The 17720-nt window shown below is 41.4% G+C and overlaps 1 protein-coding gene across 5 annotated transcripts in view; it reads right to left on the bottom strand.

Moving 5' to 3' along the window:
- The window catches only part of LOC115209397 (epidermal retinol dehydrogenase 2), a 68532-nt gene extending 52591 nt beyond the window's left edge, over nucleotides 1–15941 (bottom strand). For 2 of the 5 annotated variants that reach the window (XM_036501583.1, XM_036501582.1), the window contains exon 1: nucleotides 15494–15934. In XM_036501583.1, coding sequence (XP_036357476.1) covers nucleotides 15494–15774 — 281 coding nt within the window. In that variant the 5' untranslated portion in view covers nucleotides 15775–15934. Of the gene's footprint in view, nucleotides 1–15493 lie in introns of all 5 variants that reach the window. The other 3 variants (XM_029777790.2, XM_036501581.1, XM_029777789.2) reach the window with 3 other exon arrangements.
- Between the last annotated feature and the right edge of the window lie 1779 nt (nucleotides 15942–17720).

The following is a 17720-nucleotide window of genomic DNA, read 5'->3' as shown; positions in this document are numbered from 1 at the left end:
TTCGCTCAATAAACACTCACAACACCTGGTCTGCGAATCGAAACCGCGATCCTACGACCGCGAGTCCGCTACCCTAACCACTGGGCCATTGCGCCTCCACATATATATATATACCCATATATATACAGGGTGCGATGAGTAAATTGTTGCCATTTTATATTTTAAATTTTGTGCATACACATTTTTTGTTTTTGATTTTGTCAACTTCACAGTATAGTAGGGCTAGTTGGGCACTATCTGTGAGGAAAACAGAAATTTGGAAATGACATACTGTACTGCTTGGCATTCACACTGGAAATTCCAATACAAACATTTCAGAGTGTTTGTGTGTCAGTCTGAGGATAGTGCAGAGGATTCGGAAAGAGTTGGATGAGTCTAATGGTGATTACGAAGGTGCAGCAGCTCAGAAGACTCACTCTGATCATTCTAATCAGAAAAGAACTCCTGAATTTGTTCATGAGATCCAGGCCATGATTGAAAATGATCCCTCCAAGTCACAAACAGGTGTAGTTAAACCTGGGTGATGTTGTTGTTGGTGTGTACATAGATATGTTGGTGGTGTCAATAAGCTGAAAGGCGACGGTGGTGAAAGGTGACAGAGGTGAAAGGTCCTGAAATGCTGTGGTGATGTTGGTGTCGCAGTCGCTGGAACTAGAACTGGCTAAGTCACTGGAACATGGCTGAGTCACTCTGTGGTTAGAGGTTAGTCCTAAGAAGGACAAGAATCAAAGACCCAAAATGGTTTGTTGATCGAGCTTTTTAAAGAGATTAGTGGGCTCCAGAAAAGAACCTAGAAGACTGTGTCACAGGACCTTATCAGAAGGTTGCGATTGACTGGTTTACACATTGGCGCGATATAAAGCAAGAGTCAAAACTGCACCAAAACCAACCAATCAGAGCAGCGGACACAACTGGGCCTAAGCAGCCGAAGGCTGGCTGTTATATGCCACGTCCGCATTTGTATTATATCTCTCAAAGAGAGATAATGCATTTCACTAAGAGCTACAGAATTGCACTGATATGGTTTAAGCATTGTTGCACTCCAACAGGCCAGGATTAAAAGGCAGGGCGAATTGCAAGAGGAGGATTACACCTTCTACTTGGTTGGGAAAACAGGGAAGAAAAGATGCAGGCATGGTTTTTGCTGTCAAAAACAAGACCACCAAAAGAATATCTTTCTTTCCAGAGGCTGACTCAGAGAGGATGATGAGCTTATTGATACCAATTGTGAATAACTGACACCTGACCTTCATCAACAAGTATGCTCCAGCAATGACCTACCCAGATGAGGAGAAAGAGGCATTCTATCAAGAGCTGACAAGGATTGTGGGCAAGGGTTCCCTAACATAGACAAGTTGCTGATTATAGGTGACTTCAATACCAGGGTGGGAGCAGACTTTGAGACCTATGCAGGCATCATTAGCAAGTTTGGCAAGGGCAAAAATAACTCCAATGGAGGTCTCCTGCTGAATTTTTGTGCACAACAGGAGCTGTTTCACCAATGTTTTTGATAGTCCAACAAAAATTATTTCACATGAAAACATCCTCATTCTGGCCATTATTATCTGATGGACTACATCATTCATCTTAGATATGTACATCATCATCATTATTGTTATTTAACGTCTGCTTTCCATGCTGGCATGGGTTGGACAGTTTTCCCGAAGGCTGCACCAGGCTTCAATCTGATCTGGCAAAGTTTCTCCAGCAGGACGCCCTTCCTAATGCCTACCACTCTGAGAATGTAGTGGGTACTTTTTATGTGCCACCAACATGAGGACCAGTCAGCTGGCACTGGCATCAACCATGCTCGAATTGCGCTTTTTACGTGCCACTGGCATGGGTGCCAATCAGGTGGTACTGTCATCAGCCATGACAATGATTTCACTTGCCTCAACAGGTCTTTGCAAATGCAGTTTATTGCCCAATGATTGAAGGGTACTCTTAAATGGGCTGGTTATGCTGCACTGGCATAGGCTACGGTTACGGTCTCACTTGGCTTGCCAGGTCTTCTCAAGCACAGCATATCTCCAAAGGTCTCAGTCACTTGTCATTGCCTCCATGAGGCCCAACGTTCGAAGGTCATGCTTCACCACCTCATCCCAGGTCTTCCTGGGTCTACCTCTTCCACAGGTTTCCTCTACTGCTATGATGTGACACTTTTTCACACAGCTGTCATCATCCATATGCAACACATGACCATACCAGTGCAGCTGTCTCTCTTGCACACCACATCTGATGCTTCTTATGTTCAACTCTTCTCTCAGGGCGCTTACACTCTGTTGTGTATGCACACTGACATTACATGTCCAGTGGAGCATACTAGCTCCATTCCTTGCAAGCTTACGCATGTCTTCTGCAGTCACAGCCCATGTTCACTGCCATATAGCATGGCTGTTCGCACACATGCATCATACAGTCTACCTTTTACTCTGAGCAAGAGGCCATTTGTCACCAGCAGAGGTAAGAGCTCTCTGAACTTTGCCCAGTCTATTCTTATTCTATCAGCTACACTCTCAGAGCATCCACCCATGCTACTGACTTGGTCACCTAGGTAATGGAAGCTATCAACTACTTCTAGTTGATAGCTTCCATTTCCCCGTGAAATGTAATGGAAGCTGTTTTCAGCACATTTTCAGTGTTCATTGTTCCTGAGCATTTGCCACACAGAAAAACTATCTTCCCAGTTAGCCTTCCTTTGATATTGCTGCACCTCTTATGTATGCACAGCTTACACCGGCTACATCTTATGGAGTTTCTACCTACACCTTTTCTACAGATTGAGCAGGACCATCTACCTGAAGGGATTTGTGGTTTGTCTGCTTTCCTACTTATGAAGTCTTTGGTTTTTGCTAGATTGACTCTAATGCCCTTCAATTCTCGGCCTTGTTTCCACACCTGAAACTTCTCCTCTAGTTCTGGTCAGTTTTAAATGATATGTAACATTGCAATAATTTTGGAATTCAAAAACAGCAATGCCTGAGCCAAAATTTGACATATGCCATATGTATTTTATTAGTTTAATTGCACAGTATTATTTAATAACAAACAACCCATCTTTTAGAAATGTGAAATCTATTATATAGCAATAAGGAGAATTCATTTAGAAATGAAAAAACAGGCATTGGAGGAGCAATGCATACCCTGCACGCAGATAAATATTTTCGCAATTTATAATGTCACTTACAATGCGTGGCTTACGCATGCTTTTTAATTGAACTGAATTAAGCTTTGTAAGTGCCTCAATTAGTTACACACCTACTGAAGCAAGCCAAAACACTTGCAGCATTACCATGGGAAATGGTGAGGCTAAGGGGTTGGAAAAGCCAAGCACCCTAACGGGCATCAGCCGACATCTTGATAAGGAGAGCTACCAACAACAACAAAAACTTCACTGTTAGTGGCCCAGCCGCTTTAAGTGTCTCAAAAGCCACAAGCTGGAAGAAATAGGTCACTGACAGGTCCTGGTACTTCAGGGCTTTGTTCTGTTTGGCTACGGAAGCTTTGGCCCTCCAATTTACAGGACGTGGTAGAGAGAGCAAAGGAGTCACAAACTGTGGTGTCCCAGATGATGTACCTATCTCTTACCCAGGGACAGAGGGTAAGACCATCTGGCCCCTTCCCATCACTTCTGGATAATCCCACTGGCTCCGGAACTGAGGGGATATTAATCCAAGCCAGGGCTTGCTTAATGATAAGTTTAATTTGGTGTGATGAGCAAAGTAACCAGCATTTAGGCAGCAAAACAGACTGTGAAGACCTGTGGAGTCAAAAGGCATACCACAGCGACATCTCAGTCCCCTACAGATGTCAGTTCCCACTCTGAGTGCAATGGAGATGTGGAGCTCATCTAGACTGAGTAGATCTCCAATGTTGGCCACCAACGGGGCTTCAATCCAGTCCCCTGACATTTTTGCACTCGCACCTTGAAAATTGATCAGATTGATCAAGGAGAGAGTTGAAAGTGGCACCTGAACGCAGATTGCCCCATACTCTCTGCTTCCATTTATCCTCAACTGTAACAGGAACTGACAAACCCAGCTCTATCCACTGTAACTAAGATTCATCCATCTCCCTGATGGAACTAGTTTGTGTTGGAGAGGAGAGGATGTTGCCTACTGAAGGGGAGCAAGTGTGGGTGGAGGAAAGAAAACAGGGAAGAGTTAGAGATGAGCACTTGTGAAAACCTAGACCAAACATTTTGGGTAAAGCAGCCTGGTCACAGGACTCTGGAGAGAGTTTGACATTGACCAAACATTTGAATTTCCTGAAGATTAGGTTGTCAAAGCATTAGAGCACTGTTGAGAATCTATGAAGGACTAACTCTGAGAAAAAACAACTTAGGAATCGACAAGTAATTCCCAAGTATCAAAAAAACCTTGGTGGGGCTCGATTACCTCAAAATTTTTAAAAAGTTGCTTAAGGTTGTGTCTGTCTGAGTATGTGTTGAAGTATGTAAATGTGTGTATATGTATGTATGTATGTTCATATGTAATGCCAGGGTGTATACACGACAGAGTGTAAGCACCCTGAGAGAAAAGTTGGACTTAAGAAGCATCAGATGTGGTGTGCAAGAGAGACAACTGCACTGGTATGGTCATGTGTTGCATATGGATGATGACAGCTGTGTGAAAAAGTGTCACATCCTAGCAGTAGAGGAAACCTGTGGAAGAGGTAGACCCAGGAAGACCTGGGATGAGGTGGTGAAGCATGACCTTCAAACGTTGGGCCACAAGGAGGCAATGACAAGTGACTGAGATCTTTGGAGATATGCTGTGCTTGAGAAGACCCGGCAAGCCAAGTGAGATTGTAGCCATGGATGATGCCAGTGTTGCATAACCAGCCCATTTAAAAATACCCTTCAATCATTGGGCAATAAGCTGTGCTTGAGAAGACCTGTTGAATCAAGTGAAATCGTAGTCATGGCTGATGCCAGTGCTGCCTGACTGGCACCCGTGCTGATGGCACATAAGAACCACCACTGAGTGTGACCAATGCTAGTGCTGGTGGCATGTAAAAAGCACCATTTGAGCTTGGTCAATGCCAGTGCTGCCTGACTGGCCATTGTGCCAGTGGTACATAAAAAGCACCCACTATAACCTTGGAGTGGTAGGCATTAGGAAGAGCAACTTGCTGTAGAAACCTTGTCAGAACAGATTTGAGCCTGGTGCAGCCTCCTGGCTTGCCAATCTTCAGTCAAACCATCCAACCCATATTAGCATGGAAAGTGGACGTTATACGATGATGATGATATATACAGTTATGCATGTGTGTGTGTGTGTGTGTGTGTGTGTGTGTGTGTGTGTGTGTGGTGTGTGTGTGTGTATGTATGTATGTAAGTATATATATATATATATATATATATATATATATATATATATATATATGAAAAATAATGTGTCTTGAATGGCACAACAATGCACTATAGTAACAACAAAGGACTTATAATAACTGTTATGATTTAATCATCCATAGTCTGATATAATATCTCGGAATATAAAAATTCCATCTTCAGATATTCCTAGGAATTGATTGAGTCACTGCTATAATCGGTTTTCTAAAGGTTTTTCTTTCCGGATGCATTTCTGCAGTAGTCTCACAGAGCACCTTCCGGAATTCCTCATAAGAAGTGCACGAGGGTGGCCATGTCTCCACCCCATGTGTGCTGGCACATCCGTAGTTTCCTTTTCTTTTTTTTTCCTCCTTTTTTTTTTATAAATAATACATGAGCATGTTATCAAAAATGAACCTGCACGCATCCACATGTAGCTAAATAATATACTGACTGCCAACCTCCAGCCTGTTGTTAATTTGGGGTCTCAGTCTGTCTATGAGGATAGCTTCCTTAATTCTTAGATTAGCTAAATTTCTTTCATCGTTGAACATCATGAATATTCTGTCAGCCTCTTCACACCATCAACAATGAAATCCCTATTCACAGGCTTGAGTGAGTCACTCTCCCATGAAGAACTAGAACTTCTCAGTCAGGGCCCTAAATTTATTTTGAGCCAACAGCTGAATGAGAAAATCGTATTCAACCTGGAAACAAACTTTTGTTAAACAGCCTACCAACTCAAATGGCTGTCAGTGATAAAGAAGAAGAACAACACACTCGACAAATTTCCCATGTACCAACTAGACCCCCCCCCCAACCAACCGAGAACTCAACTACAAACTATCCAGTCAAGTACTACTCCTACAGGAAACCCGACAAGGAAACTATACACCCACAGGAGCTCAAAACCCACCTCCCAGCTGTAATTAGAAACTTTGTAGAAGAGTATCAAAGCTCTCGGCCGATAGGGTGATCTTTAACAGAGCTGCACCCCCACTACAATGATGCTTTGGCTAGGAGTGGATTCACCAAGAAGCTTTCATATATGGAGGAGTCCTCTCTCTTGCACACTACAGTTAACAACTATGATATCTAGTACACTTGTGCTCTATCATTCATGCAAGCTAATATTAGTCATTCAGAAGAGCATACTCATCCCATTTTTTTCCAGCCTTTATATATCTTCCACATTTAGTATACAATATCTTACTTTATACTTGAGCATTATGCAATCAGCCTGTCACAACAAAGAGTAAAAGTCAGACTGCATGATGTTAATAGATGCAATAGCACCTTGAATTTTTTCCATTCAGTCTTCACTTTGGTTACATTTGTAGCGGTCTCTGATATCCTCATTGTTTGAGAGACGCAGCGGGAATGATCTCGTTTGAGATTACAGCCATCTTTGGCTGGGTTGTTCCTGTTGTGTCCACTGATCTGATTGGTTGACATGTGGCGCGATTTGTCTCTACTTCCTATTTCGCGCCAGAGTGTGAAGCCAACCAATCACAAATTTTGGATAAGGCCTGCTTCTTGATGCCCTTCTTTGAGCCTACCATGGGCTGTAAATAGGCTTGCATTTTCACTATTCTTGTTCTTTGACTCCAGACCTTCTAAGGTCTAGTCACTGACCAGCATCGTGCTCAGCTATGTTCCAGTTTCCAGCCACTACGATGCTATTATATACCAGCGACAGACAGAACATCTTCTATCTCCGCCGCTGTCGTCACCATCATCATACCAACTTCAAGTCATCTCTACCATCGTCGCCATTACCACCGTCAACTTCAGACATGTACTCACCAACACAACCAGTTTTACTAACGCTGTTAGAGTGAATCATTTCACTACGTATAACAGTCATTCCATATGAAGAAATTCTGTATTAAGGGAACTCAGCTCCGCTTCGAGACACAACATCTTGTTATAGAACTCTTGCATATCGTGTACTTTATGAACTGGTAATCCAAATTCCATCTTTAACTCTATGCTGAGACTTTCATCTATGCTCTGTATTTCTGTGTCATACGCATTTACCTTATTTGTATTTGTCACACACACGAACACAAACACTTGTTGCATACACACCAACACAACACTTGCTAGCACTCACACTCCTCTAACCTCAACACCTTGTAAATAAAATCTTATCTTCTCTCAAACATCTCCTCATTCATTTATATTCTGTTGGCACTGTATTGTATAATTTGTATTATGGCTTATCTTATTTCGTTAGGGATGCGACCGTGTGAAAAAGGGAGACCTATGTCACCAATCTCCTCATATACGGTCGTATTCCTACACATTCTTCTGTAACATTCACTTCAATTGCTGATTAGGTCAAAAGCTATCAACTACTATAAACTGATAACTTAATTTCCTTTTGGCTCTTGTAGGTGGTCACTCCTATGCATCAATGGCATAAAATTCTTTTTCTCTGTCAACCAGCCCAAGATTCCATTGCACATTTGTGTAGCCACTACTATAATTTTCATTGGGTATTCTGTATAGAGTTCCTGTAAACTCCTTTCTGCATATCAGGCATAGCCATTTCCCTGCTGGTAATAGTATTCTGTTTCTGTTTTTGTAGTATACAGCAAAAGACAATTATTTGCTTATATCAAACTAGCAGTATTGCCCGGCGTTGCTCGGGTTTGTAAGGGAAATAACTATATAAGCATTTTTAAGATGTAAAGTATAATAGCCATCTCAATATGGCTAACCACAAAGGGGGGGGGGGGTTACTGTAGCTTTTTACGTTCTGAGATTTAATAATAAATTTTTAGAGAGTTACTTCCCTTATATATGCCAAAAATGCATTAAAAATGGGAAAAATTGATGGTAAATTTTTTTTTAAATCATAGACTCATCGTAGACGCGCTCTAATACCCAGAAGGGCTCGATATGAATCACAACTATAAGATACCCGGTTTTGTTTAAACTGCACCGCAAAATGTGGGAGTAGTTAGGAATCTAAATCGTAGGAGACAGACAGCACACAACCTCACTTTTATATATAAAGATGAAATGGAAGAACTGCATTTTAGCGACTAAATTTGTTTCTTGTCAAACAAAATCATTATCTTTTAGCTCCCTTACAAGTTTAAAAATAAATATGAAGAATTCAGGTTTGTGGCAGACTCTGGTAGAGGTGAAGGAACATCCTCTTTCCTAGAAAACTTCAAAGGGTTATTTATATATATACATGAGCATGTGTTTATATATGTATATTCATCATCATCGTTTAACGTCCGTTTTCCGCGCTAGCACGGGTTGGACGGTTCGACCGGGGTCTGGGGAGCCAGGGGCTGCCCCAGGCTCCAGTCTGATCTGGCAGTGTTTCTACAGCTGGATGCCCTTCCTAACACCAACCACTCCGCGAGTGTAGTGGGTGCTTTTTACATGCCACCTGCACAGGTGCCAGAGGGGTCTGGCATCGGCCACGATCGGTTGGTGCTTTTTTATGTGCCACTGGCACAGAAGCCATTCGAGGCAGGGTTGGCATCGGTCACGTTCAGATGGTGCTTTTTATGTGTCACCAGCACAGGTATCACAACTACTGTTTCCATTGATATTTGGTTCGATGTTCATGTACATGTACATGCACTTGACTCAACAGGTCTCCTCAAGCACAGCGAGATGTTCCAGGATCCCACGATTGGTTGGTGCTTTTTATGTGCCACCGGCACAGAAGCCAGTCGAGGCGGTGCTGGCGTTGGCCATGGTCGTATGGTGCTTTTTATGTGCCACCGGCACAGAAGCCAGTTGGGGCGGTGCTGGCATCGGCCACGTTCGGATGGTGCTTTTTATGTGCCACCGGCACAGAAGCCATTCGAGGCGGGGTTGGCATCGGTCACGTTCAGATGGTGCTTTTTATGTGCCACCGGCACAGAAGCCAGTGGAGGCTGCACTGGCAACGGCCATGTTCGGATGGTGCTTTTTATGTGTCACCGGCACAGGTATCACAACTACTGTTTCCATTGATATTTGGTTCGATGTTCATGTGCCACCGGCACAGAAGCCATTCGAGGCGGGGTTGGCATCGGTCACGTTCGGATGGTGCTTTTTATGTGCCACCGGCACAGAAGCCAGTGGAGGCTGCACTGGCAACGGCCACGTTCGGATGGTGCTTTTTATGTGCCACCGGCACGGAAGCCAGTCGAGGCTGCACTGGCAATGGCCACGTTCGGATGGTGCTTTTTATGTGTCACCGGCACAGGTATCACAGCTACTGTTTCCATTGATATTTGGTTCGATGTTCATGTATATGCACTTGACTCGACAGGTCTCCTCAAGCACAGCGAGATGTTCTGGGATCCAAGGTACTTTGGATGGGCAGGGGGTATGCAGAACTGGTGCCGGAAGCATCCCGGATCTTAGTAGTCACAGCACATCTCCAGAGATCTCGGTCCTTCACCATTGCCTCAGTGAGGCCCAACGCTCTGAGGTCATGTTTGACTACCTCATCCCATGTCTTCCTGGGTCTACCTCTCCCCCTGATTCCTTCAACTGTTCGGGAGTGGCACTTCTTCACGCATCTCTCCTCATCCATCCGCAGTACATGACCATACCATCGCAAGCGTCGCTCTTGCACACCGCATCTGATGTTTCTTATGCCTAGCATTTCTCTCAGGGTGCTTACACTCTGTCATGCATTCACACTGACATTACACATCCAGCGGATCATGCTAGCTTCATTTCTTTCAAGTCTACGCATGTCCTCTGCAGTCACGGCCCATGTTTCACTGCCGTGAAGCATGGCAGTTCGCACACATGCATCATACAATCTACCTTTCACTCTGAGTGAGAGACCCTTTGTCGCCAGTAGGGGTAGGAGCTTTCTAAACTTTGCCCAGGCTATTCGTATTCTAGTGGTGACACTCTCTGAGCATCCACCCCCACTACTAACTTGGTCACCCAGGTAGCGGAAACTATCAACTACTTCTAGTTTCTCCTCCTGGAGTGTGATGGAATCTGTTTTTTGAGTGTCTGTGGTGTCTATTGTCCCTGTGCATCTGCCGCTCATGAAAGCTATCTTATCAGTTAATTTCCCTTTGATGTTGCTGCACCTCTTATGCGTCCATAGCTTACACTGGGTGCATCTTATGGAGTTTCTACCTACACCTTTCCTACAGCTCGAGCAGGGCCACCTGCCCGATGGGGTGTGTGCTGAGTTCGCCTTTCTACATACTATAACTTTGGTCTTCGCTACATTTACTCTAAGGTCCTTAGATTCTAACCCTTGTTTCCACACCCGAAATTTCTTTTTTAGTTCCGGTAGTGATTCTGCTATGAGGGCCAGGTCATCAGCATAGAGGAGCTCCCAGGGGCAACCTGTTTTGAATTCCTCTGTTATTGCCTGGAGGACTATGATGAATAAAAGGGAACTGAGGGCTGAGCCCTGGTGTACACCTACTTCTACCCGGAATTTTTCACTATATTCGTTGCCAATCCTAACCTTGCTGACAGCCTCTCTGTATAGAGCCTGTACAGCCCTTATTAGCCATTCGTCAATCAACAGTTTCCGCATCGACCACCAGATAAGGGATCGGGGAACCCTGTCAAAAGCTTTCTCCAAGTCCACAAAAGCTATGTAGAGGGGTTTATCTTTAGCTAGGTACTTCTCCTGCAGTTGTCGGACCAGGAATATAGCATCAGTGGTGCTTCTACCTGGCACAAAACCGAACTGCATCTCATCTAAGCAAATTCTCTCCCTAATGAGATGGGTTATGACCCTCTCTGTGGTCTTCATCACCTGATCCAACAGTTTGATACCCCTGTAGTTATTTCTATCTAGAGCATCACCCTTACCCTTGTAGCAGTTGACTATGGTGCTGCTACACCAGTCATTGGGTATGACTCCATTATGAACTACCTGGTTAACGATACGGGTGACTAGGCCATAGCCCGCATAACCAGCTGTTTTAAGCATCTCAGCAGTGATTCCTGATGGGCCGGGGGCTTTACCCGGTTTCATATCCTTAATTGCTTTATCTACTAGGGAGCCGTCTATTCGGATAGCTGGTCCCTCTACTGGGTCAACATTTGGCAGGCTCTCCTCCTCCCATTCATTCTCCACATTCAGCAGTCTTTCATAATGGCTTCTCCAAGCCTCTTTCTTTTCACCAACATTAAAGGCAAGTGCCCCATCATCCATGCAGACACATTTCTCTCCTGTAACATCACTATTTTCTCTCACACACTGTCTAGCAATACGAAATACCTCAGTTCTTTGGTCCTCACGTCGCTGGACATTGGCAAACTTCTTCTTTGCTGCTACATCTTTGGCTATGTATACCTGCTGCCCAGCCTCCCTTTTGGCTACCTGGTACAGTTCCCTGCTACCCCCATCCCTCCATGCTTTCCAGGTCTGTTTCTTTGCACTAATGGCTTTGTCTACTGTACTATTCCACCACCACATAACTCTAGGTCTGGAAGGAACTTTGCACCATCCACAGACTTGGTCGTGGCACTCAGCAAGCTGTCCCGTAGGAATTTTCAGCTACCTTCTATGTCCGACGTCTGTAGCTCCTCCTCCTTCTCATCAAATTTCTTGATGAGGATGTCCCTAAATCTCTGAAGGGTTCTTTAGCTTCCAAATCCTTCTTTTCTGGATTGGTCTGTTTCTTGGAGTCCTTCTGGCCTCAAGCCTATGTATGTATGTATGTATGTATGTATGTATGTATGTATGTACGTATGCATGCATGTATGATGCACATAAATAACTGTTTATCTCGAATTCTCAGAGTTTATTTCTAAATTGCATCCCATCCCCAACATCTTAATTCTGGATCTATCCCTGAAGAGGTGCAAAGCTAAATTCTGTAAAGTAATAAGTCGTGTGATCTGCTGTTTCTGCCAATTCGTAGCCCCTAAATATATGCTTTAAGTAATATTAAGGAAATCATACGAGGAATTGAAACCAAATTTTAGGTGTAAGTATTGAATTGGATAACACTTACTAAAATCACGCTGGCATTATTAAATAATTGTTCATTTTTATGTGACATATCCCAGTAAAAAATATAAATAACAGTAAGAGAAGCAGTAACAGCAACAAGTATTACAAGAAATGTAGCAGAAGAATGAACTATATAACAATAAGGCTAACAAAAACACTAGAAACAGCAAAATTACTGGGATCTTTTCCTTTTGAACGGCACTTTGTAACATTTTTAGGTAACCCTAAATCGAAAATAGATTGAAATGCAATAGATCGATACTAGGGCCATAATTATGGGTAACATTTTCATTTGACACCGCTAGAAAACAATCCCATTTTCCGTACCAGTGTCGTATGAAATAATAATCCTAGTATCGATCTATTTTCCGTACCAGTGTCATATGAAATTATAATCCTAGTATCGATCTATTTTCCGTACCAGTGTCATATGAAATTATAATCCTAGTATCGATCTATTTTCCGTACCAGTGTTGTATGAAATTATAATCCTAGTATCGATCTATTTTCCGTACCAGTGTCGTATGAAATTATAATCCTAGTATCGATCTATTGCATTTCAATCTATTTTAGATTTAGGGTTAGTTAGGGTTAGGGGTGGGGAAAAGGGTATCTTTTTTCTTCACAAATGTATATAAACCCAATCTGTTTCTTAAAGGAGGGACATATTCATTATGCACAGAATGTTATTTACGTCAATGGAGGTAATTGATTGGTTAAAATTGCCGAAATGCAAGAAATTTCAGACGAAATATCTTACAAACTATAGAATTTTCTCAATAAAGCCAAGAGAAAAAGATGTTTTATAAACACATTCTACCAGTATACGAAGTTTAAAACTATTTAGTTGCCTAGAAATTATGTTACAAAGTGCCGTTCAAAAGGAAAAGATCCAAATTACTAATTTGTTAATAAACAATAAAAATGCCAACAAAAGGAGAATATTAATTTCAAATTTTGTCAGAAGGCCAGCAATTTCGGGTGAGTGGCTAAGTCGATTATATAGAGTCCAATGCTCAACTCAAAAGATGAAAGGAAAAGTTGACCTTGTTTGTATGTATGTGTATTTCACTATTCGACTCATGGACATGAAAGTCCGTGGGCGGAGCGTGAGTCACTTCTCCCTCACCAACTTCAAAATCAAAAGTAAATAAATAAAAATTCTTTACAGAAACTGCCGAACAATCAGCTGGAAAAATTAATAATCTCGAGACCCTAATCGAAAGATCCCCAATTTATACTTTACACTTATGGCTCCGCTCGTGACTTATGAGCCCAGCTCTTTCTTGCTTAACACATCCACTGGTATAGCAGCTCTCCTAAATTCAGCATAAGAAATGCGTTTTTTCAAAAATACCTGCCTCCACTGGTGACAACAAGCATTGCTATTCCAACAGACCTTTCATATTTCACATGCCTTCAACGAGGATTTTAACACAATCCTTGAATTATAAATTTGAATTCCACGTTCGGCATAATTATATATATATATATATATCTTCTTTATATATAAAAGTCAAGTTGTGCTGTCTGTCTCCTACGATTTAGATTCCTAACTACTCCCACATTTTGCGGTGCAGTGTAACCAAAACCGGGTATCTTATTGTCGTGATTCATATCGAGCCCTTCTGGGTATTAGCGCGCGTCTACGATGAGTCTACGATTTTAAAAAAATTTACCATAATTTTTTTCAATTTTAATGCATTTTTTCGCTATTATATAAGGGAAGTAACTCTCTAAAAATGTCTACGATGAGTCAACGATTAAAAAAAAAATTACCATCATTTTTTTCCATTTTTAATGCATTTTTTTGCTATTTTTTGGCTATAACTCTCTAAAAATGCTTATATAGTTATTTCCCTTACAAACCCGAGCAACGCCGGGCGATACTGCTAGTATATATATATATATATAGGTAAACAGTAAAAATAATTACAGACATGGACAAGAACATGAAACACCACAGAGACGACACAAGAACCACAGGACGGGACATTCGAAGCCCTCAGTCATCAGTCAAGAACCAGATCATCTTAGCAATTTCGGCTGATATATATATATATGCTCTTCTGCATATTCCAACACCGTCTAACGAGGTCTATACGAAAATGCTACTTGAGAAACTGATAGACTTCATAAGGCGGATGAAGTGGAAGGCGTATTTCTACGACAGAGGTACGCCACCCTCCGAGGTTATTGTGTTAAAGAGATTAAGAGTCTGACGCGTCGTCCATAGAGCTAAGCGCACTTAATTGCATATATATATATATATATATATATATATATATATATATATGTGTGTGTGTGTGTGTGTATATGTATATGTGTATATATATATATATATATATATATATATATATATAAATATATATATATATATACCAGAGTAAGCACATAAATGCGGAAACCAGCTGGAAGAAATAGTATTCGAATACCGGAGGTAGAGTTCTACGCGGTTAATGTTTACATCTTGACCCGGAAATGAAAATAGAAAAAAAATACTGGAATGGGTGTAAAACAATGTGTGGGAAGCGAATGTGAAAAAAAAATGCGCGCAATGCAACTGGAGTCCCGTTTGTTGGACAGTTTTATATATATATATATATACATTTTAGTAAATAAATTGACATAATACAATGTCTAAAAGTTGATGAATACCACCTATTGATCCCCTCTATTTTCTTATTGCTCTCTCTCTCTCTGTACACACACACACACACACATATATATATATATATATATATATATATATATATATATATATATATATATATATATATATATATATATATATATTATATATATATATATACATACACGTGCGCTCAGACTGTCATCGTACATATTCGTTTGTTACATCGCCTTTGGTTATTGGTTTCTAATGAGCTAAATACAAGTTCGCTGAATTTTCGACAAGAGGAAGTGATAAGAGAGGATCTGCGTAACTCCTAACATAGGGAATGACTATATTCGTAAAACCCCCATTTTTCGGTTCTTCCGCCGATGTTTATATCCTTCTCCGATATACATCAGCGAAAGATACATACACATACACTCATCCATACACACCATATAGTTTTAGGTTCAATCTCACAGCCCGCTTTTTAAACCTTAACGGCTAAAAATTGGGACGTGAGTCGATTCATTATTGCTAATAAGTGATAAGGTAGATAAGAGATGTGAGCAACTAAAGTTACCTTAAGTCACAGTAGTACGGATAAGCCTTAGCACCTGCCTCCGTAACCAATTGGGCCGTCTTCTCGTTTTCTGCTTCATCAATGTCCCACAAGACCAGGATACAACCACGTCGAGCAAAATCGAGGGCAAGGCCCCGTCCGATGCCATTAGCAGAGCCAGTGATCAGGACAATTTCATTTTTTACATCTTTATATTTGGGAGTGATAAGGAAATTCCACACCGCTGCCACGCAAGCGATGACTATGTCTCGTAAGAGAAATAGAATTTCGACTATCAACATTGCAACGTGTTGCTGCGTCGTTTTCTTTCGCTCTTCCACACTCGAATAAACAAATGGGGTTCTTTAGAAGAGAGTGATTTGTTAAAAGAGAGAGAGAGAAGGAGAGTGAATGAGTGATAAAGATAGAGGATTAATGAGTGCGGGGGAATGACTTAAGCGATATCGGTGGTGGGGAAGGAAAGTGAAAAAGTGGAATTAAAGTGATTGATGCTTAAAGACCGAGAGACTAAGTAGAAAGGTGAGAAAGAAAGAACTGAGAATGAGTGAACTACTTGAGAAAGAAGTGCAGGGAAGTTGGTGGACAACAAAAGGGGATAGAAAAATGGAAAAGAGTTTGAAGGAAATTAATTTCCTTTATGGAACTTTTATAATTTCACAATGAATCAGAATAGACAGGTTTGTTATGTCAACTCCCCATCAGCTTTGATCGATTTTTTTAGTAAGTAGATTTAGCTCATAAATAACCAAGGATAATAACTTGACTAGAATCTACTAACATATAATTCTCTTGTGTTTCTGGCCATCACAACAGATGATTGGCGAAGGAAGGGGTGATATCCACCGATGGAAGTGGGATGGTGAAAATTCAACGGTGAAAATAAAATCAAACAGCGCTTCAATTCTGTGTGTGTATATGTGTGTGCCTGTAAAAGGGGGTTTGTGAATATTTGTGTGTGTGTGTGTGTTTATGTGTGTTTCTGTAAAATATTCTTTTTATATAATGTTTGAGAGAGTGTATATGTGTTTGTGTGTGTTTATTTAGAAAGATACATAAAAAGAATAGAATTACAGACGTGCATTTACACACACATATAAACAGACACATTTAAAAAGGAAGGGAGGGGATTGTGACACAGTATAGAAAACCGCGTTCGCTGCTGACTGTGTGCTACTCTTACATATAAATGTAGTGTAAAAATTCACACAAAACAGCATTGAATATGCAGTCTTAGAAGACAACGTTCTCCGAAAATTATAGTCCTTTATATATATATATATATATATATATATATATATATATATATATATATATATATATATATATATATATATATATATATATATACTAGCAGTATAGCCCGGCGTTGCCCAGGATTAAGTTAGGATATTTAAGTGATCAAGCGCTTTATTTCAAACCAAAATAAGTGACACCGACATCAAATTTGAGCGAAATCCGCTGAAATTGGTAAACGTTTGGCTGAAAATGGGTTGCAGGCAATTTGACTGGGAAATCCCATAAGGAATCGGTTTATCGATTATTTCCACTCATCGATTTTTTTTGAGAACTTAAAGCATTCAAAGATCCCATGAGTCCTAAGTAATGCTGGCATCAAGTTTGAGCAAAATATGTCAAAGTTGGTAAAAGTTATGGTTGAAAATGAGGTTTAGCCAATTTTTGTAGGAAATTCTATAAGGAATCGGCTCATCAATTTTTTATCCCGATTGAATGGAAAACCCCAAATGGATGCCTGCCACCGATAGCGTTTGGCCTTGGGACATGGCGAAGTATGGTCTCACCGGGAACTGCGATCTGTGGAAGTTAAACGGCATGTCTGACTGCGAGGGATAAAGCTGCATCCTTGAAATGAAAACATTTTCACCCCTCCCGCACCCTGTACCAATGGTGGCCTCAATCAAGTCAGGCGTCAGGGACTTGATTACTAAGCGGGTCCCGTTGTACTATTTACGTGGAAGCAAGTTTCTGATTAGCATAATTGGGTATCCAACCCTTAGCCTAAGAATGTGAGGTGGAAGCCCTGCTGGCTCCAATGAGTTGAGAAACTCGATAGGGTAAATGACAATGTCTTGGGGGTCAGAGGTCCAGTTAATCGATTTGTTGATGCGCTCCCCACCCGTAATTCGGCTTGTGAGCTGGTCGTTGGTAGCACCGACAGCTACGTTTTTTTTTTGGGGGGGGGGGGGGCCAAGATGGTTCTTTCAATGAG

This window comes from Octopus sinensis, linkage group LG3, assembly GCF_006345805.1.
Source record: "Octopus sinensis linkage group LG3, ASM634580v1, whole genome shotgun sequence".
Classification (NCBI taxonomy): Eukaryota; Metazoa; Mollusca; class Cephalopoda; order Octopoda; family Octopodidae; genus Octopus; species Octopus sinensis.
This window is presented reverse-complemented; position numbering and strand designations above follow the sequence as displayed.